At 47.1% G+C, this 22,720-nt stretch overlaps 1 protein-coding gene across 1 annotated transcript; it reads left to right on the top strand.

Moving 5' to 3' along the window:
• The first annotated feature begins 2,419 nt into the window (after positions 1-2,419).
• Positions 2,420-17,834, top strand: THBS1 (thrombospondin 1). Its single transcript, XM_039232836.1, has 22 exons — positions 2,420-2,569; positions 3,173-3,268; positions 3,506-4,065; positions 4,980-5,055; positions 5,342-5,541; positions 5,654-5,776; positions 6,772-6,865; positions 7,825-7,998; positions 8,304-8,480; positions 8,776-8,949; positions 9,200-9,327; positions 9,440-9,592; positions 9,951-10,169; positions 10,632-10,739; positions 11,235-11,394; positions 11,535-11,653; positions 13,074-13,308; positions 13,492-13,719; positions 13,887-14,158; positions 14,564-14,661; positions 14,766-14,905; positions 15,723-17,834. Exons 2-22 carry the CDS (start codon positions 3,202-3,204, stop codon positions 15,728-15,730), a joined length of 3,513 nt encoding a protein of 1,170 aa, XP_039088767.1. The 5' UTR covers positions 2,420-2,569; positions 3,173-3,201; the 3' UTR covers positions 15,731-17,834.
• The last annotated feature ends 4,886 nt before the right edge of the window (positions 17,835-22,720 follow it).

Here is a 22,720-nt window from a genome sequence, read left to right on the forward strand (position 1 = left end):
GTTTTTTTTTTCCATTCCTGCTTCTCTTGAAGTTTCCCAGAGGTATTTAGGTTTCTAGGGAATATTTTCAGCACACACTGAGCAGCAGGAGCAGGCGGGGGGTGGGGTGGGGAGGGGAGTTTCTAACAGCTGCCCAAACACCCCCTTCACCGTGATGGGTCTTTTCCACCAGAAGGACCTCCTTGACCTGGGGAAGGCCTTTGTGTTTGAAATAAATAACCCCTACACCTCTGTCAGCTTTCTGTGACAAGACAGCTCTCCCCTGCCACCATACAGGTCACCTTCCTATCTGTAAAGCATGTCAGAGGGTAAAATTCTTCTCCTTGTTTTGTTGAAAGAGGCCGACTACCAAGAAAAATCCAGAGGGATTCCTACAGTCCCTTAGTCACGGAAGCAGCTGGCTCGAGGGGGCATTCCAGGGAACTTCTACTCTATCCTTGTGGGCTAAGCCCAAGGGAGACGATCATTTAATAAAAGAAAAGATGTACCCAGCTTCTGTGGGTTTCTGGTAGACCTGAAGCCCCAGCTGATCTGTATAAAAATAGCAAGGGGGTGGAAAGGAGCCGGGGTCCATCAGCTGTCCATCCCTCTGAAAACTGTTCCTAAGTAGCTGATATTATTAAGAATTAATAGCAAGTATTAAAAAAATGCCTTTCAAGTAGCCAACAGGATGCTAGCTAGGGAAGGAAAGGGACATATATGGCTGCCGACTCTGGAATCTTCAGATCCATTTAGATGACTCACTCACTACCTATGACTTCCACAATAGGAATCTGATTTGACCAATCATCCGATAGAAACTTTCATTTCTGTCTCTCAGCATGTGAAATCTATCTGACTGTCAGGCTTGGGTTATTATTTGAGCAGCCAACAAACATGCGTCTTCGGAACATACTTGTCATCTTCCAGAAGTACTTGATGTATACTGAGTAACTAGAAAACACTGATGCCGCAATCCGCACACACCAGCACGTTGTCACACGACACTCTCACACAAGAAAAGTGACAGTGTCCTGTGACAAAGGCAAACTCATGGGTGTTTCCAGCAGTTAGGAGCCCTGCCAGGTGTGGGGACTCAGAAGGAAGGTGAACCAAAGGGCTTTCCCCAGCCTGTGGCTCCGCTCCTTATTTGGTGAGACTGCTACCTGCTTGTGTGTCTCAGCGCCAGCCTGATAGCGCAGGACCACAGCAGGGGAAGTGTGGCCGCTGACATCCCAGCCCTAAGAGATGAATGGAATTCCAGGCAGCTGGAGTCATGCTGGCTTGAGACAGTGGTTTGGAGACCAGACTTCCAATGACAGAAGCATTAAGCAACCGCGCTCATGGCAATTGGTGCACCCACAGAAATGTAACCCACACCTCGGTTTCAGAAGCTGAAAAATGAAAAGAACGTTGAGGATGGAAAAGGGGAAATAAAATGATAGGCAGAGGGTAATTTATTACTCTCTGGGTCTGTTCTGTAAACAGTTTAAGACCCCAGAGCCAGATGGTGCCGCAAATCCTCCAACCAGGAGTCACGTTAAGAAGCACGAGTGGGCATAAAAACTGTTTTTCAAGACACAATTTCAGTTTTGGCTTGAGGGAAGAGGACAGGAGTAAGTTTCCTTAACATTCCGGACTAGAAAGAAGCTGTCCTCGCGGGTCTCCGTTATCAGAATACGCATGCCGCCCCCAAGCGGCCGGCCGTGGGAGCGCCGTAGCCCGGGCGAGAAGCGACGTTCGGCGCCAGGCAGCCGCAGAAAGAGCGCCCCGACGGGCAGCGGGAACGCGAGCCCCGTTCACTCGGCCGATGGCCGCCGCACCCCGCACCCGGCTCCCGGAGTGGGGCGCGCGAAGGGCGGACGAGGCCGGGCGCGTGGTCGCACACCCCGCCCCCCACCCCGGGTGGATGGAAGAGGGCCACCAAATACCCCAGAGGGAACTTCTTTAACGACTGGTTCTCTCTCGGTCCCATTTACCCCGTCGGACTCATGTGGCTTTACAAAGGGGCTCGGTCCACAACTGTCAGCCGTCTCCCAGGTATTCAAGGAGACGCGTCGGCATGAAAGCGTTCCCCCCCCCCGCCCCCTAAGGGTCTGGGGGTGGCCAAAAACCCGTCGCCGTTCGGGGTGCTCACACTGGACTCCCAGAGCCAAAGTGCCGAGCGGGCGTGCGCCAAGGCTGCGTGGGCGGGCACCTATTTTTCTGAGAAGTTCCACCGCTTCTCGGCCCCGACCCCCGGCTCCCCCCTCCACTCTCTAGCTGGAAAGTTATGCGCCAGGCAGCGAGGGGGGGGCGGGGGGGGTGGCACAGACTGGCTAGCCCCCGCCCCTCCGCTTCCTGTCCCGCCGCCTCCCATTGGCCAGAGGAATCCCCAGGAATGTGAGCGCCCCTTTAAAAGCGCGTCTCTCCGCAGCCTGGCCAGCCACTGCTCCCGAGCCGGTCGCAGGTTACCGCCTCCTGCGAGCCTCCCTGCGCTGCCTCCGGCTCCCCGGGCGCCCCGCTCGCTCGCCCCGCGCCTCTCCGGGACTCGCCGTCTGTCGCTGCGCCCTAGCCGCCACCCCGGGTCGCTGCACCCGTGTGCACACAGGTAAGGAGTCCTTAGGTGGCCGCTCAGGACCGTGTGCTGCCCTGGCCAGATACCTCGAGCTCCGAGGCTTCAGCCCGTTGGGGACCCCGGATTTCATACTCTTCGCCTTCCCCCCACCCCCGTCCCTCCCTCCCAGCTGATGGGAGACTTTTCTTGTGGAAGGGCTGCAGGGCTATTCTTTCCCGCTTGGAGTTCACAAACCTACTCGTCAGGACTCTCCCCACCTCCCAAGATTTTCTTTTATTCTTCGAGTGCCCCCACACCTTTCTGTCGGGCGTCTAGACCTCTAGTTCCCCGTGCCTCCCTGCACCCCCAAACTGCATCTCCTCCTGGTAATGTTCACCCTCGACTTTCCAAGGAAAAGTCCCCAGGTTGTTGGTCTTTGCCCCAACGCCACCGCCCCCCCGACTTTAAAACCATAGCCTCCTCCCCTTGACTCTCTTTTTTCCTGATGTCCTGTCCAAAGTAAATAGTGTTGTCCCTCATTCCAGCAAACGTGGGGCCAAAGGGGGATCCCCCAGGGCCCTGGCCCCCAGCCCAGCCCCCAGTCATTGCCCACCCTCCCGCTTGTCTGTCTCTGAAGATCTGTGTTTCCTGTTACAGGCTCCCTGCTGGGCACAAACAGCTCCACCATGGGGCTGGCCTGGGGACTCAGTGTCCTGTTTCTGTTGCATGCATGTGGCTCCAACCGTATTCCAGGTGAGTCTGGAAGAGGAGAGCACGAGGTGGTGCTGGTCACCCCAGTGCACCTCCTCTCATGCTCTCCCCTGCTCGCTCTTTCCCCCCAGAGCCCTGATTGAACATCAGAACGCAGTTTTCCTCTGACCGTGGTGTTTGTTTAGTGCTTTCAGTGGTTGCGCAGAATGTTCACCCTGTCCCTTGTCCCCATCCCTGGCCTCAGCCCGGAAGGCTCACTGTGTGTCCTCTGTTGAACAGAATCTGGGGGAGACAACAGCGTGTTCGACATCTTTGAACTCACGGGCGCTGCCCGGAAGGGCTCTGGCCGCCGACTGGTGAAGGGTCCGGACTCTTCGAGCCCAGCTTTCCGCATCGAGGATGCCAACCTGATCCCCCCTGTGCCTGATGACAAGTTCCAAGACCTGGTGGATGCCGTACGGGCAGAGAAGGGCTTCCTTCTCTTGGCCTCCCTGAGGCAGATGAAGAAGACCCGAGGCACGCTGCTGGCCATAGAACGGAAAGACCACTCTGGCCAGGTCTTCAGTGTGGTCTCCAACGGCAAGGCGGGCACCCTGGACCTGAGCCTGACCGTGCAGGGCATGCAGCACGTGGTGTCGGTGGAAGAAGCGCTCCTGGCGACCGGCCAGTGGAAGAGCATCACCCTGTTTGTGCAGGAGGACAGGGCCCAGCTGTACATCGACTGTGAGAAGATGGAGAACGCCGAGCTGGATGTCCCCATCCAGAGCATCTTCACCAGGGACCTGGCCAACGTTGCCAGGCTCCGCATCGCAAAAGGAGGCGTCAATGACAATTTCCAGGTGAGGCCTCTTCTCCAGTTCCTGGTCCTTGGGTTCAGCTGCTAGGCAGCTGACCTGTCAGGAGGGCTATCGCAGGAGAGGCAGGAGAGGCAGCGTTTCCAGTTCAGGAGCTACTGCCTGGGGACTAAGGTTCTCAAACTTCAGGGAGCATCAGAAACACCTGGAGCACTTCTTAAGACACATGCTGCGGCACCCTCCTCCCACAGATTCCGATTCGAGGTGTCCGCGATGGGGCCTGATCATTTGCGTTTGTAACAAGTTCAAGGTGAAGCTGATGCTGGTGTTCTGGGGACCACACTCTGTAAACCACTAATGGAAACCAGGAGTGGTTTTCCTAGAACTGCCTGTTCAAGCCTTAGGTACTTCGTATGCTCTTCTCCTCGATAGAGCTTATTTCACAGGCATCCTACCAACCGTAATGTAGCTTGTAATGGATACTCTGCGCCCAGTAAATACCACTTTGCCATTTGATTCCTCGTGGGAATGTAGCCAGTCTCAGGAGCTGCTCTCAAAAGGTTAAAATAGTGCTTATTGGCTGCCGCAGCTTCTTCCTTACTTAAACGTCTAGATCTTTGCAACCCGGGCTTTGAAACTCCCAGATCGAACTCTCTGACACTGGAGAGTGTCGTCATAACTTCTGTCTCTGGTGTCCGATTCCATTTCCTGTGTACCCAAGTGGGCTGAAAACTGACTTCCTTGTAAAATACTGAAGACTTGGCAGGAGACCCAAAGACGGTGCCGAATTTGTTTGGCAGTTTATGTTGTCGTGTTATTTTGACATAGTGATCTTGAAAGAGCGCTCTTTCAAACTCTTAGAACCTCTCTGGTGTGTTTTCCTGGCATAAACCCTCTCCCCCACCCATTCCCCCCACCCCTCCACCACTCTACAAGTAATGTGTGTCCTCTGCCCCCAGGGGGTGCTGCAGAATGTGAGATTTGTCTTCGGAACCACACCAGAAGCCATCCTCAGGAACAAAGGCTGTTCCAGCTGTGAGTACCCTTCTATCTAGGGAGGGTGGGAGGGGTGTATGAGGAAATTTGGGGAATTCCACCCAAAACAAGCTGAGAAACTTCTTAAGTAATGGTGGTTGTGCATAAATCACCACAGGTGACCTGGTTAAGAGATGTGTAGCTGATCCTTTGAGGTCACTTTTACATGTGCCTCACCTCCACCTGTGTCCTTCACCCCAGGGGTCATGTGTTTACAACTAGGAACTCCAATCTGTGTGAAGATCTTCCATTACTTTCCTCATTGTATTTCTCTCTTTCTTGGCAGCCACCAATGTCCTTCTCACCCTCGACAACAACGTGGTGAACGGCTCCAGCCCTGCCATCCGCACTAACTACATTGGCCACAAGACAAAGGATCTGCAAGCCATCTGTGGCATCTCCTGCGATGAGCTGTCCAGCATGGTCCTGGAGCTGAGGGGCCTGCGCACCATCGTGACAACGCTTCAGGACAGCATCCGCAAAGTGGTCAGTGCCCCTCCCCCTAGCCCTTTAGCGTGAGCACCCAAAGGTGTATCCCAGATGACCCCTAATGACTGAAAATGAAGTTGGACACTAATGCCCTTTCTCTCCCTTCTAGACTGAAGAGAACAAGGAGCTGGCCAATGAGCTGAGGAGGCCTCCCCTCTGCTACCACAACGGAGTCCAGTACAGGAATAACGAGAAATGGACTGTTGATAGCTGCACTGAGTGTCGCTGTCAGGTGGGCAATCCTTACAGACCGACATACAAACTGATGGCCTGTGTTTGGAGCCAGTCTCTAGGGAAATAACCAGATGGCCACACAAACTCTTTTACTGCTCCGTGGCCTGATACCAAAGTGGGTTGTTTTCGAGATGCAGTTGAAACATCTATAAAATCTTCAAACTCTCAGAAAGTTTTTCAAAGTCTTAATTATACCCCAGACTAAGTATCTAAAAGAACAAATCTGCTAAGACATCTGAGTAATCGACCTGGTTTAGTTCAAAGCCTAAGTGTTGAATGCCGTGTAAATGAAACCTGGTCGGAACATTCCTTTTATTTGCCCAACCCCTGACTTGTATTCAGCAATGATGCCGAGATTTGATTAATACAGTACTGATGGTTCAAGTCTCTTAGCCTGACACCATTAGGATATAACTGTCTACTTAGCTTAAATAGCACTGCTTGCAGTATGTGTCACTAGTTGTCCCCAGTGCCACTGGCAGGTAACTTGGAGGGTTTGCCTGACTCACAGAGCAAAGCCAAGCTGAAATACAAATCCTGGATTGCTAGGTTCAGGAGCCAACCTGATGCCCATTCTCCTCCAACATAAAACCAGATCTGTATGTGAAGGGGGAGAAATGCTCATGGATCTCTTCTCTGTAAAGAGAACATTTTAAAATGTAAAAGCCCTGGCTGAGTTTTGAGTTCATTTTTAGACACAGATGAGAAGACTTGACTCTTGATGATCAGTGGTTCCCTTCAGATAAACTCTTCATGTTGTCACCACCACCACCACGTAGCAATTAAGAAAGACCTCTCCAAGGCACGGAGTGACAACTAACTAGCGCTAGAATGGTCTCCACAATATGGTGGCTGCAAATAGGACAGACAGATCTATTAAGTCCTCCCGGTAGCAAGAAACAGCCTGGACCGTGTTTCATCTTGCAGTGTCAGAGTATGTAAACTTGGGTCTGCCATACACGTAGTAACCCATTTCACTCCTTTGCCTTGCAGAACTCCGTTACCATCTGCAAAAAAGTGTCCTGCCCCATCATGCCGTGCTCCAATGCCACAGTTCCCGACGGAGAGTGCTGCCCACGGTGTTGGCGTAAGTTCTTAAAACCGCATAACCGTTCCTTAGTGAGCAGGTCCAGTGTCCAGCAACCCTGGACTGCTGGAGAGAACACTAGAACCCCACCCCCATTTGCATTGTGTGTTTTAATTGGGTTTCTTGCTGCAGCATCTGGTTAACTGACGGGTTGGCTGCTGTATTGGCGATAATGATCTTGGTAGAGCTTATTAATTTTGACTTGATGCTCTGAAGAAAGGAGAGATGAATTGGTAGAGCCCTAGCTCTAAGTTGGCTGCTTTTAGAGTGTAACATTATGGCCTAAAGTTAAGAAAAATCTGCTCATCAGAGAAATGGACGGGGTATAGTACAAGCATTGGATCTAATTGGGTCTGAAAGTTGTATCCGTTGTATCTGCAGGGGTAGGAGGAGGCCTAAGAATGACTGCAGTTTCAGGGCCCTGGGAGCTTGCTTCTCCCAGGTGCCATATTGTTCTATGGCAGGCACCCTCTGCCCTGGTTTTTGTTGCCAGTGTAAGTTGGTCACTTTGCTGAGGCATTCTTGAATGTAGTATGAACAAGTCATAAAAATGACTCATCACAGCTAGGAAATAAAGCAGGAAAGTAGCACTCACCCTACACACACACACCCCTATGCCTATGCACTACACAGTGGCCACAGCTCAGGACAGGCAGTCTCCTCCAGGGATCGTGTTCGCGACCCTGGCACCGTGACAGTCCCTTGAAATGCTGAGAAAGGAGGCCACGGGAATAGGCGAACTTACGCTGTGGGGAGAAGGCTGGGCTACGCTGACCCTGGCCAGCATTCATTGACCCCGGTGCCATACATGTAATGACACGGGGTAAACCTTTTGGCTGTTGGACTAAGAAACACCTTGCCTTTGACTCTGGGGCAAAGGAAGAAGGTCCTGAGGAGTACTATCTAGAGAACAGCTTGTCTTGATGATCACACCCTAAATGACCCCGTTTCCTCTGCAGCCAGCGACTCTGCGGATGACGGCTGGTCCCCATGGTCTGAGTGGACCTCCTGCTCTGTGACCTGTGGCAACGGAATCCAGCAGCGTGGTCGCTCCTGCGATAGCCTCAACAACCGCTGCGAGGGCTCCTCCGTCCAGACGCGGACCTGCCATATTCAGGAGTGTGACAAGAGATGTGAGCATCTGGGCCACTGAGGAGTGTGGGGCGCCGACTTACCCTTGTCCACATCCAGGGCAACCCCATAGCATAGAGGTTAAGGGTACAGTTTCTAGACTGTCTGACTCTGAACCCCAGCTGTTTACCTGTGCTCCCCTGAACACAGCTTACCCCCGCTGCGGCTCTTTCCTCAACTGCATATTGGGGATAATAGCTCTTGACAGGGTTATTGTAAGGATTTCATGTAGGGAATGCATTTAAAGCAGTTAGCACAGAGCTTGACCCATGGTAAGCACCCCGTAACCATCAACTTTGTATTTTAGTTAAACAGGATGGCGGCTGGAGCCACTGGTCACCGTGGTCGTCTTGCTCCGTGACATGCGGTGATGGTGTGATCACAAGGATCCGGCTCTGCAATTCTCCTAGCCCCCAGATGAATGGGAAACCGTGTGAAGGCGAAGCTCGGGAGACCAAAGCCTGCAGGAGAGACGCCTGCCCCAGTGAGTGAGAGCGTGCCGCACCCCTGCAGGCCCGGCCCCTGCCGCCTCCCGTTTGCCGGGCCCTAGAGGGGAGAAAGGTTACTTCCTAGGGAACAAGTAGAAGCAAAGTCCTGCAGGCCCAGCAGCTTCTTTTAAGAAAAAACCAGAAAAACCATTTCAAACCAGCCCTCTTCCCAAACACTGTCTTCATGCGAGGGAGGTTTTCATGGACAACCTGAGGAGGGTCTTGTAGGAGAGGACAGGTGTGGGGAAATGAATTGACCCTCACGTTGGCATGTGGTTCACTGTCTCGCAGTCAATGGAGGCTGGGGTCCCTGGTCGCTGTGGGACATCTGTTCTGTCACCTGTGGCGGAGGGGTGCAGACACGCAGCCGGCTCTGCAACAACCCCACCCCCCAGTTTGGAGGCAAGGACTGTGTTGGTGATGCGACGGAGAACCAGATCTGCAACAAGCAGGACTGTCCCATTGGTGAGTCGCGTGGCCCCGGAGAAAGCCACCCTGGGTGTTCCGTGTAACTGAAACCCCTGGTCCGCATTCAGGGAGCATTCTTGCTGGGATGGCCCTGAGTGTTGGGACTGCATTGTCCACCTGACATGTGGGAGTCCCCTCAGCAAGTGGACAGTTACATGTTCCCCGCAGTGTTTTACACCATATTGTTGCTTGAGGCACGTGGCAATCATGCGCCTACACCAACCGCCTCCTGTCTCCCTCATCTCAGACGGATGCCTGTCCAATCCCTGCTTTGCTGGTGTCAAGTGTACCAGTTACCGTGACGGCAGCTGGAAGTGTGGTGCTTGCCCCCCCGGCTACAGTGGAAATGGCATCCAGTGCGAAGATGTTGATGAGGTGAGGTGGCGGTGGCTGAGTTCCTAGATCTAGGAAAACAGCTCAACTGTCATAGCTGTCACCTAGGGCAGTGTTCCCTGAACACTAGGCAAACTGTCTTTTTTTCCCGTAGTGCAAAGAAGTACCTGACGCCTGCTTCAACCACAACGGGGAGCACAGGTGTGAGAACACAGACCCTGGCTACAACTGCCTGCCCTGCCCCCCGCGCTTCACAGGCCCACAGCCCTTCGGCCAGGGCGTGGAATATGCCACCGCCAACAAACAGGTAGATGAGACCACACAACCAGAGCGGGGTGGGGGGTGTCCTTGGCTGAAAGGGCTAGGAAGGGCAGGCATGGCATTTCACAGCCTTTACAAAGAATCAGGGTCCAATCTAGGTTTTAGCAACAGGACAGGATAATCTACTGTAAAGCCAGCAGGGGGGAAATTGTCACCTTTGAAAATGCTGCTGTGGAACAAGTTGTGAGCTGAGGGTCTAGTACATCCATGGTGAGGGGGGGAGAGGGACAGGGGTACCCCACACTCCTCCTCCTCAGAGAGCCTCTACTTGGAGAGGAGAGGGATCTGGGGCCTCTTGAAGGTTCCACATGCACATCAGGATGTTGTCTCCCCGCCGCCCCCAGGTGTGCAAGCCCCGCAACCCCTGCACCGATGGGACACACGACTGCAACAAGAATGCCAAGTGTAGCTACCTGGGCCATTACAGCGACCCCATGTACCGCTGTGAGTGCAAGCCTGGCTATGCGGGCAACGGCATCATCTGCGGCGAGGACACGGACCTGGACGGCTGGCCCAACGAGGACCTGGTGTGCGTGGCCAATGCCACCTACCACTGCAAAAAGGTACAGCTGGCTTCCATCGCACACCTCCCAAAAGAAGCCACATTCCCCCTGATCCACAGAAGAGGCCATGCGGTTTTAAATGCCTGAAGTTCTAAAACGAAACTGAAAGATGAAATTACACAAAGACAGAACAGCACAAATTCTTAACATTAAGTCACTTGGTGCCAAGTACGTGCATAGGGCAGGGCCTTGTGGCCGGTGTGCTCCAGAGCTGGTGATTTTCTCCCAGACCCAGTGGAGTGGGACTTGCATTCCCCACATGCATAAAGCACAGAGCATTTATACAATGATATATGCCCCCAGGAGAATGCTTAATTTCTTGTCTTCCTGTTAAAAAATATACCGTCAGGGAGCGCAGCATTCGATTCAATCTCGGTCTGCCGTGTGTGGGTGCGCTGCCCCGTGCACAAGCTGAACAATGGGCACATGGCTGCAGCTGACATGTGCATTCTCTCTTTCCAGGATAATTGCCCCAACCTTCCCAACTCTGGACAGGAAGACTATGACAAGGACGGAATTGGTGACGCCTGTGATGACGACGATGACAATGATAAAATCCCAGATGACAGGGTAAGGATGCTTCCCAGTCCTCCTTCACCTCTTCTACTTAGGATTCAATGAGACTACAGGACATGTACTAGGAAAAATCAACGAAACATGTACTTAGAGAGTAATAGTCGTTCACTGGTAGTTGCAATGCCTAGAGTTACCAAGAAAGTATTTAAATGAGGGTTTTGGTTTTTCATCCTGACCCTATCCCACACCCATTTGAGCAAGAAATGACAATGTAATAAACAGTGACACTCCGTTCCCCAGGTATACTGCACAGTCGTACCTGACTTGCAGGACAATTGATTTCAGGCCTACTAAGAACTGGGACAGTGTCTATTTCACTAACATGTAACCAACAAGAACCCATTTTTCATTCATGATCCCAAGGCTCTTAACTTCCACAGTGATCTTTAAGTAGAAAACGTTCCAGATCTTTGCAGTGTTACATAACGTGTATGGTTTGAGGCTGGAGACGGCTGCACGGATGGTATAAAAGGTGCCCTTTCTTTGCAGGACAACTGTCCATTCCACTATAACCCAGCCCAGTACGACTATGACCGAGATGACGTGGGAGACCGCTGTGACAACTGCCCCTACAACCACAACCCAGATCAGGCTGACACGGACAACAACGGGGAAGGAGATGCCTGTGCGGCAGACATTGACGGCGATGGTAAGCTGCAGGCCTGTAGGTGGGGGTGATGGCTCTCAGTGGCCACCTTACTTCTCTCCAGTCCCAGCTGTTGGGGTGTGGTTCGTTGAAACATCAGAGGCTAGCGATTCTGGCTCTTACTGATCACCCGTTCCCTGCAGGTATTCTCAATGAACGAGACAACTGCCAGTATGTCTACAATGTGGATCAGAGGGACACGGATATGGACGGGGTCGGAGATCAATGTGACAACTGCCCCCTGGAACACAATCCAGATCAGGTAGGTGGACCCCTTGTAGAATCTCCCAGGAGCATTCTGGAATGGCTCCTGCTAGGCTCCTAAGAAAAGAGCACTGAAAGAGAGTTCTAACTCTTTCCTGCCCATGGCTCTTAGAGATCTCAGAGCCCACTTGCAGTACTTTCATGTGCACAGGTTGCCTGATGAGAGCTGCTTGCAGAGTCCCAGAGACCTTCAGTGTGACCCTCTTGTAACTTCCCTCTGGTCTTCTAGAAGGTCTACATGACTTACTCCATGTGATCTACCAGTGGCAGCATAAATTACATAAAGCAGAAACCTGACTACCCACGTAACATTAACCGTTTCTAAGACTGAGATGGAAGATGATATTCTTAAATTAATGACCATTTTCATGGCTAAGGATATAATCTGCCTGTAAGAAAACCCCATACTAAAAATACTTGCAAAACCTCTAGAAATTCCTGTTTGTAATGCCAAATAATTTTGAAGAATGACAGATCATTTTCTACCTGTGTGAGAGAGTGCTACAAGTAGACATGAGCCAGGACAGGTTTCATGCCCAAGTATTTTTTATGTGTAATTGGCCATCAATTTCTAGTGATGGCAGTTAAGGCATTTATTTCCTAAAATGCTTTGTTGTAGAAACTTGAAAATTAGCTTTTTTTTTTAAGTTTATTTATTTTGAGAGAGAGCACAAGCAGGGGAGGGACAGAGTGGGAAAGAGAGAATCCCAAGCAGGCTTTGTGCTGTCAGTAGAATCCAGTGAGAAACTCTGTCCCATGAACCATGCACTCAGTGAACTGAGCCACCCATGCACTCCAGAATCCAGCTTTTTATTTTTTTGAATGTCTTTATTTTTTATTTTGAGAGACAGAGACAGAGAGCAAGTGGGGGAGGGACAGAGAGAGAGAGAGACAGAATCTGAAGCAGACTCCAGGCTCTGAGCTGGCAGCACAGAGCCCAGTGTGGGGCTTGAACCCATGAACTATGAGATCATGACCTGAGCTGAAGTTGGACCCTTAACCGACTGAGCCACCCAGGCACCCCCAGAATCCAGCTTTTTAAAAAAGAAAATATTATAAGATTACAGAAATGATAAATCCACCTTTTTCTTCTTCATGCTTATTTTTACAAGGTCCTGTAAAACAAAAAGCAATAGCATGAAGAGCTTTGGGGCCAGCACATGAAAGTGAGACTGCTCTGGGGTAGCTTTGCTGAGCAAACAGCATCGAGGGGCCACTGTTGGTGGAGTTTGGGTCTTACCATAAATTTTACTTCTTTAATATCACTTAATCTCCTGGAAGAGTTTACTCTTCTGGCAGTAGCCTACAGACCTGAAACCCCACTGGCCATGCCATATCAAACTGGGGAGAATCTTCTAGAAGTCATCTTTAACAGTAATGATTTCTACTTCAATTTGCCATCTGCTTCTGTCTTTTAGCTCGACTCTGACTCAGACCGCATAGGAGACACCTGTGACAACAATCAGGATATTGACGAAGATGGCCACCAGAACAACCTCGACAACTGTCCCTATGTGCCCAATGCCAACCAGGCTGACCATGACAAGGATGGCAAGGGAGATGCCTGTGACCATGATGATGACAATGACGGCATTCCTGATGATAGGGACAACTGCAGACTCGTGCCCAACCCGGACCAGAAGGATTCTGACGGTGAGTCAGTGGAGTCACTTTAAGGGACTAACACTGTGGCTCTCTGGATGGAGACAACAAAAGCAAAACTAAATGGATAATTGAGAGGATGAGAAGACTATCTGCCAACTTAGACAAGATAGTGAATTTCTGACACCAGCGATATTTCAGAATTCCACTGAACTCTTGCCTTTTTGACCCTAGGTGATGGTCGAGGGGATGCTTGCAAAGATGATTTTGACCATGACAACGTGCCAGACATCGATGACATCTGTCCCGAAAACATCGATATCAGCGAGACCGATTTCCGCCGCTTCCAGATGATTCCTCTGGATCCCAAAGGGACATCCCAGAATGACCCTAACTGGGTGGTGCGCCATCAGGGTAAAGAACTCGTCCAGACCGTCAACTGCGATCCAGGACTTGCTGTGGGTGAGTAGGGAGTGGTCCACACCAGAGACTAGTGCACACACGGGAGAGAAGCCCATGTCAGACCTGGCACTGACATTCTCCCGGAGGTACTCAGGAGGTCTGGGAACGTGACACAGGAGCTTCTGAAGGGCTGCGGCCGTTAACCCGGGTCTGGCCTCGTTTTCCAGGTTACGATGAGTTCAACGCGGTGGACTTCAGTGGTACCTTCTTCATCAACACCGAGCGGGACGACGACTACGCTGGCTTTGTGTTTGGCTACCAGTCCAGCAGCCGCTTCTACGTGGTGATGTGGAAGCAAGTCACCCAATCCTACTGGGACACCAACCCGACCAGGGCTCAGGGATACTCGGGCCTTTCTGTGAAAGTGGTGAACTCCACGACAGGGCCGGGCGAGCACCTGCGGAACGCCCTGTGGCACACAGGAAACACCCCCGGCCAGGTGAGAACAAGGCCCCGAGGAAGGTGCTTGACTAGCACCATGGATGCTGTGCTTTGGTCCAGACTTCCCCTAGGGGTGGGGGGCGGTCTTAGTTCCCAGCCTCTAGCACCAACAGCATTAACTTCTGCTTTGTAAAAACCTCATAGCATCTGAGAGGAGAGCTCCCTGTAACCTAGAGTTAGCTTCAAATCCAAAGACCATTCAGCCTCTGGAAACAAAACTTTCCTTCCTCTTTCTGCTTCATATGTACATTCAAGGGCACACATCAAATGAAAGGCCTTGGAAAAAATCCAACATTACAGCCCTCTAATTTAGGCCCGTCTGGTACCCTTCAAGTACTCTTTCCTTTAGAGTGAAATAGAAATCTTGATGGAGCCGTGTTTCAACTTTTTCCTTTTCCTTCAGGTGCGCACTCTGTGGCATGACCCTCGTCACATAGGCTGGAAAGATTTCACTGCCTACAGATGGCGTCTCAGCCACCGGCCAAAGACGGGTTTCATTAGGTAAGATCGTGCTGATTATATTTCACGTAGTCACACACAGATGGGGAAGGAGGAGGAGGCCAGAAATCAGAAGTGTCACTAATGAGAGTTTCTCGTCCCTATAGGGTGGTGATGTACGAAGGGAAGAAAATCATGGCTGACTCAGGACCCATCTACGACAAAACCTATGCTGGAGGTAGACTGGGGCTGTTTGTCTTCTCTCAAGAAATGGTGTTCTTCTCCGACCTGAAATACGAATGCAGAGGTAGGAGCAACATCCAGGGAACACTCAGTTGACATCTCTAATTAAGACTAGTATCAAGCATGCCAATTGTGGGAGCATCTGTTTGCTAGACTATTGTAGAGACTGGGTTATTTCTATGTTGCTGCTGAAGACCATGATCAATACAAGGCCTGTGGACTGTGCCTTGTGAAAGCGGGACTTCTTGTTAACATCATCAATTTGTTTAGGAGTCTCTGCTCTCATTTCCAGTAGAAAGATAAACCATAGACGAGTTGTATACAGTTTGGACCCCGTGAATACTACTTTCAAATTTACCGTTACCGTGTCTTACACGCTTATTTAGTTGTATTCCCAACATTACAGCACAAGAGGGCCTTCCCCTGGGCTTAAGGATGGAGAGGGTATATGCCTTCATATTGGTGTGCTCAGTTATCACAAGTAACCTTCGTTGTCTTTCTCTCTGGTTACTTGATCCTTGAGTCCAACACTGGGCCTACCTCAGAATAAGTGTTTACTGTGTACTGTGCCAAGGCCTGATGCCTACCAGGATCGATCAGTAATAAGAGGTGATGCATTATACTCAAGATTTAAGTTACGATGTCATCTTGGAGTCTGAATTTTTAAAGCAACACTCCCTCAACTTTGAAGGCCGTAGAATGCCTAGTGTAGACTCTGGAAGATCATGCTACATCAAGCACGTCAACATTTAATACGTTGACAATCGTACATTAAGCTTTTGTCACTATAAAAGTAGAGGTGTACTAAGGGTCATTTGTTAACTGTTAACCCTAGTGGCTTCATGAGTGAATTGGCTTATCTGTTTGTGTTTATTTAACAGATTCCTAATCATCCAACTGTTGATCAAAAGACTGATCCTAACCAATGCTGGTGTTGCACCTTCTGGAACCACAGGCTTAAGAAAACCCCTAGGATCACTCCTCCCCGCCTTTTCTCTGCTTGCGTGTCATTGTGGACTCCTAGGATATGGGACTTGCCTCGAGAAAATGCCATTTTCCAAATCGGACTCAGCATGCAGCCTCTTGAATGCGAAGAGAATCTTCCCAGGACATAAACAAGTACATTGGTTTGCTTTTCAAAAAGCAAAAGCGTCCACTGCGTCAGCAGCCAGGTGGCTGCTCTACCCTGTGTGTGTCAGGGTGGAATGCTGTCGTGAAGCCATCTCTGAGCAGTGGACTCCATAGCGTTTTTAGGCTTGTGAGAGAAGGGAGGACTCACTACGATTAGCAAACAACCACCCTTGACCTCCTCCCTTGGAAAGAGGGGGATTAGGGGCCAAAGCCCTAAGGGGAGGGCATGTCCCCAAGAGATGATTGTATGAAGCCAAGATGGAGGAGCTGTTACATGTTCGGTACTAAATCATTTTCAGGGGATTGAAAGACTCTTGCTGGATTTCATGATGCTGACCAGTGTTGGCTGATTAACCCGCGTACATAGGCACTTAGATAGAAGCAGGGAAGGGAGGGAAAGACTGGCTTCTGGACTCCCTCCTGGATCCCCAGCCCTTACCCACCACCTGCCGTGACCAAAATACGAGTCAGAATTAAACCAGTGTAAGGCCGTGCTGGCTGCCACTGCCTGGTGACCATGAACGTCTCGGTTTTATTAGAGATGTAGCTTGTGCAGATGTAGCAGGAAAATAAGAAAACCTACCATCTCAGTACCAGGCTGCCTCCCAAGGGACAGGCAGCCAGGCTTGTTTTTATGGTTAGAAAGGCACAAAATTCTCAACTAAAACATTCCTTTTCTCTTCTCTTCCTGAATATCATGGAGTTCTCCAACTCTTTTAGACTATAGTTCTTTGTTGTGTGTTGTTTTTTGTTTTGTTGTTTTTGTTTTTTTTTTTTTACAAACACTTTACAATATAAACTATTTATTTTTTACTTACTCTGAAGGATCTGTCTGACAGACTATTCATGGAACAGGAAGAAGCGTAATGACTATCTGGATCATCTTTGTTAGGAGTCTTCATGACTGTAAGATTGTAAATACAGATTATTTATTAACTCTGTCCTACCTGGAATCAAGGTTTCACGTGGAAAGCGTTTGATGGCAGGTAGTGGAGATTTATCAGCACATCCCCCAAGAACGGCACGAGGAAAATCAGAGCAAGCTGCTCTTTGCTTTGTGCTCAGAGTGAATGATTGGGGATTTTTTTCTTTGTCTTTTCAAGTGGAATCAGTTGCCCATTTGCTAGTGTTTGTAACTTTCCAAGAAAGCCATGAGGCCTTTCATACTGTTGGACCCCACCCCTTGTGCCTATTTCCAGGGAGAAGAAAAGCATCTACACTTTTTCATTTTTCCAAAAGAGGGAAAAAAAAAAAACAAAGGTGAAACTTATATACAAATATTACCTCATTTGTTGTGTGACTGAGTAAAGAATTTTTGGATCAAGCAGAAAGAGTTTAAGTGTCTTACAAACTTAAAGCTACTGTAGTACCTTAAAAAAAAAAAAAGTCAATGTTGTACATAGTATAAAAACTCTTTGCAGAAAAGTATTCCCAATAAGGAAATAGCATTGAAATGTTAAATACATTTTCTGAAAGTTATGTTTTTTTCTATCTTATATACCATTGCTTTATTTTTATAAATTATTTTCTCATTGCCTTTGGAATAGATCTCAGATTGTGTAGATATGCTATTTAAATAATTTATCAGGAAATACTGCCTGTAGAGTTAGTATTTCTATTTTTATAAAACGTTTGCACACTGAATTGAAGAACTGTTGGGGTTTTTGTTTTGTTTTTGATTTGTTTTTCGCTTGTTCCCCCCCACCCCAAGTTTTTACTATTTACCAATACCTTTTTCTAGGAATGTGCTTTTTTTGTACACATTTTTATCCATTTTACATTCTAAAGCAGTGTAAGTTTGTATATTACTGTTTCTTATGTACAAGGAACAACAATAAATCATATGGAAATTTATATTTATACTTACGGTATCCATGTTTGTTTGTTCTCTACTGGCTTTGTTACAAGATGTGTGTAAATCCCATTCCTAAACCAATACACCATACACGAGAAGACATTAAAGATTAGTAACATTCACAGGTTCCATCCAATGGAAGATGACTGATTGGCTTGGAAAACACATCTGCTAGATTTGTGGAATAAGAACAAAACATGAACCTGCCTTATTAAAAATATAGGAAAGAAAGGACTCAAAATGTGGACCCCAATGGGATACAGGTTTAAGTTTTAGAAAGGTAATTAAATGTTGAATCCTTTTCAAAGTACAGTTCTGTTCCTCAACAGAACAATGAAAATAAAGGGAAAAAATGTAAGCGAAGCACACCCAATTCTTACAGCTACGTCTTCTGACCCGTGAATGACAGCACTGGGTGGGTTGCACGATTGCATGTTGTGGAGAAGCATTAGAAGTAAGTGCGAATGAGTGAGGAACCGTCCTTACCAAGCTGGTCCAAATGCTGTAGACATCAGCCTTCAGAGAATGAATTTACCTCCGGTCAAAAACAAGGCTAAAAGGATTTGGAAGAATTCAAAAAAATACATCCCCGGTACCATATTAATTTATGAAGAGAAGCCCAAAGCATTACAATAAGCAGAGCTTGAGTATGGGTGAGCTAACAATGAAAGCAGAATACGGACTAATTTCCAGTTTTAATAAGAACAAATAGGATCAGAAATCTTAGGAGTAGATTAAAGATCTGGTTTTGGGGTCCATGAAACACTAGAAATGACGGGCTGACTGAGACAGATTCTTCTTGTTGATTTTCCCTCTCATTCGAAAAACACTTCTTCCGTAGCATAATCATATATAAGTTACCAAATCACTTCATGGTGCCTAGGTGACAAATAAAGAACTAGAAGATACCAGAAAGGGTTAGAGTTTGGAAAACTGATTTGAAAGATAATTCTTTGAAACAGGACATCATCCCTTCTCAGAGGAGCACAAACATGGTGAGTCTTAGGAGAGAATTCTAATTCACTTTTTTTTTTTTTTTAAGTAGGCTCCAGGTCCAACACGGAGCCCAACGCAGGGCTTGAACTCCTGACCCTGAGATCAAGACTGAGCAGAGATCAAGAATCTAACGCTTAACTGAGCCACCCAGGGACCCCTAATTCACTTTTAAGGAACAAACCTACAAGCACTGAAAATAATCTGATAGGACACAAAAAGTACCCGGGAATGGGAGCTTTTTTCCCAGGCATTCCTCATGTTTACTCTGAGAGTGACCTTCACATCAGTAGGTTCTACTGAAATAAAAGCCTTGTTAAAAATTTAAATTATGCCATCAAAGTGATGGCTTTTTCCTGCTAAGAGAGTTTACAGTCATGTGTTTTAGAGAGAATTGGATTGAAGGGCAATAAACTTTACCGCCTATGGGGATTGACAATAAAAGTAGTGCCAGTAGTTCTCTTGAGAAGTCATAAGCAGAAAAACTTCTAATTTTAAGATCCTAAATTCATTTCTAATATGAGTTAGCTCTTGCTCTTTCATACTTTTTCTTCTCAATCTTGTTCTGGGGGAAAGACTCAGGTCTAGAGGGAATCTTCAAATAAAAACGCTGACTTTTAATAAGAACACTTTCCCTATCAGGGTAACATTTTTAAAAAAGAATTCTGGGGGTGCCTGGGTGGCTCAGTCGGTTAAGCACCTGACTTCGGCTCAGATCATGATCTTACAGTTCATGAGTCCGAGCCCTGTATCAGGCTCTGTGCTGATAGCTCAAAGTAAATAAACATTAATTTTTTTTTTTTAAATTTTGGAGCCTTCATGTTGAATTATATTGTACCCCTGAACGTACCTGATCTTGTCTGAATTACATTCTAAATTCAGCTTACCGGTCCTTGTTATAAATATCTTCAGTTGACATGCTAAGGAATGAACCGTGTCACCTCTTTTAAAAAATCCTTTACTTAAGATCATTCTGTCTTCCTTCCCTTCTCTTAAACTCCTATAACAGAAGGCTCACTACACCCCCAAATATCATTTGCAGAATGGAGCTCTCACTCCGCACCCAACACCCCACCCCCGCACACACTCAAATACCAGAAGCACACAGGTTTAGAAAACTGAGCTCCTCATAAAGGCTGATGGGCAAAAATGGCTCCTCTCTGTCACCACTGCAAATTCCCACCCATAACACCTCTCCCCTAACCCAAACTTTACAATGCCCGTGTCATTTTTAGAAGAGTCTAACAGCACGACTTTAACTTTTGCTGGTACCCCCACCCCAACAAAACTCTTAGTGTCCAGATAAGTTACAGTCACACACTGACATCAGTATGAACCATTGTTATTTTAATGTAAACTGAAAAAGGAGGCTCAAAAAAGGAAATTGCCTATCTATTCCTCTGAAAGCAATAGCTACAGAATTTATTTTCCAAAGTCAAGGAAGTATGATGTAAGCAATCATTAACATCATCAACTATCAGATGAAATGTGTGAGCAAAAATGAATCCTGCTACACACATATTTATCCAAACTTCATTAAAGGCAGCACAATAGCTCAATCGTATTTTTCATCAGAAATAAATCAGACTTCTAGTGTCAATTCATCGTATAAAGTGTTGATATAAATTTTTCTCATGAACCCAAGTTACTGACTTGTAACTAGACAAAACTTCTCTCTCAAAATAATAACGCAGAATGTTTCTTAAGTAGCTGATCTTTATTTGCTGCATTCTACTTTTTTTTTAACGCACTCTGTAGAAAAAAGTATGAGTATCTTCCCTTTGCCCTCTCTACATGGTGCTTATGGCATTTTGATTAAGAATATCACCTGTCAGTGTAGCCTAAGTATGACCAAAAAGAAGATTTAGAAGGCCTCTTCATATGAGCCTTTCATAATAGATGTGTATTAAGTTAATAACTAGAAAGTGGTAGTCTCTTTCTGTGACATCTCTAAGTCCTATGTGGAGGAGCAAAAACAATTATTTAATACTTTAATAATTATTTATTATCTATCCCCTCTGGTCTCCAAGCCATTTAAATTTAGAAGGTTTACCATATATTCTCATTGGGAGAAAGTAGAAGGTTAGTAATTGCAGTGGATTTGTGTTTGCTTCCTCCTAAACACTCATTATTACTGCTTACTCTTTACTATTGTCCCTGGTTTCTAGAGGTGATTCCAGGGAAATTAACGTAACTTCCATGTAGGACAGAGGAGAAGGTGATTAAGGCAGTTCAAGTGAAGCACAGAACCTTTGCTCAAAATCCTGACCTATCAACTCTCTCTAGTCAGAATGATATATTTGCTGCATTCTAAAAGGCAAATTCTGAAAGATGACAAATGAGAATAAATATCAACTCATTCAGTCAAACTCTTGCTTAAGCAAAATACCACTGCTAATAAGGAAGCAAAGTCTATGCTAACATTGCTTTGTTGAGAAAATTCGTTTCTGTCTATGGTAAGTATACTTAATGGGCACCAGATAGGAGGGAAGCTGGAAAATCAGGGCACACATCAGAGTTCATAGTGACTCAATCCGTCTGAATCACAATGAAGCTGTAACATATAAAATCAAATATGAAGTCATCACAGCACTTCAACTAGTTTTCACATAACACACACATACATAAAATGTCAGTTTCTATAACATATCCCTGATGTTACAAGATTAGCAATAAAACACAATTTCACCAGGAATTTCAGTGAAGAAAATCACTAAGTGTACCCCATGAATCAAAAATATCAAAGAAATACAATCCAGGAAGAGAGAATCCAAATATTACAAATCATTAATTGAGGAATGGTCTCTTAAGGTGTGGTCACTGACTGTAAGAACTCAGAAAACAATGTAATTTAATTTACCAACTTCCATCAAAGCACACCCAGCAAATCTTTGCTCAAGATTCTTTCCCTTCTGTCACATCTTCAGTCTTCTCTTCATCTGCACATTGAAAACAATAACCAAAGTTGTTAGGCAATCAGAAATGTGTGCATAATTTTAAAAAACTATTCAACTTGTAGGACATTAAGTCATTTTACACATGAGATAAAAGTCACACTCATTTAATATTTACTGGACACTCATCACAAGCTGCATACAAAGTTTACAAGAAAAGCCAAAAGAGAAGGTGCCTGTCTTCATTTAACTTACAGCTGACAGGGAACATTCTAGGTTTGGAGAGCTAAAATGGTTATGGGTTGGGAGACAGGCACCAACATTTATTGTTATTGTTTGCCTCACACTATTTCTGGGAAGCAGGGTAAAAAACAAAAGTAAATGTTATATTTGGGGTGAATAAGAACTAATCATCTTCCATTTCTTCAGTGTCAGAGAAAGAAAGAAATGGGACACTAGCAGAAATGAAATGGAAATGTTCTCCTAACCTTAGTGAGAAGGTTATCAAAAAAGGCAGAAGTGATAGCAGCACCAACTAAAAGAAGACAATAAAACTGAACCCAGAAAAACGGAAACGCTTACACACCACTGGTAGAAGGTAAAATGGTATAGCCACTTTGGAAAATAGTCCAGCAGTTCCTCAAAAAGTTACCATAGACAGGTATTCTACTCCTAGGTATATACCACAGAGAAATGAAAACATACATCCACTCAAAAAACCCGTATGCCAGTATTCATAGCAGCATTACATATAATAGCTAAAAAGGTAGAAACAACCCAAATGTCCATCAAATGATGAATGATAAAGAAAACGTGGTATATCGGGGGTGCCTCAGTGGCTCAGTCGATTAAGTGTACGACTTCAGCTCAGGTCATGATCTCAGTTTGTGGGTTCGAGTCCCGTGTCAGGTTCTGTGCTGACAGCTTGGAGCCTGCTTTGGATTCTGTCTCCTTCTCTCTCTGCCCCTCCCCACCTTGTGCTCTGTCTCTCAAAAATAAATGTGAA

This window comes from Hyaena hyaena, unplaced genomic scaffold (genome assembly GCF_003009895.1).
Source record: "Hyaena hyaena isolate Hyena2069 unplaced genomic scaffold, ASM300989v1 scaffold_70, whole genome shotgun sequence".
Taxonomy (NCBI): domain Eukaryota; kingdom Metazoa; phylum Chordata; class Mammalia; order Carnivora; family Hyaenidae; genus Hyaena; species Hyaena hyaena.

Bases quoted from the DNA above. Each gene is read 5' to 3' on its own strand.
- THBS1 (XM_039232836.1), top strand. From the start codon at position 3,202: ATGGGGCTGGCCTGGGGACTCAGTGTCCTGTTTCTGTTGCATGCATGT. The intron at 11,395-11,534 runs GTAAGCTGCAGG...CGTTCCCTGCAG, and splicing joins GGCAGACATTGACGGCGATG to GTATTCTCAATGAACGAGAC. The intron at 11,654-13,073 runs GTAGGTGGACCC...TCTGTCTTTTAG, and splicing joins TGGAACACAATCCAGATCAG to CTCGACTCTGACTCAGACCG.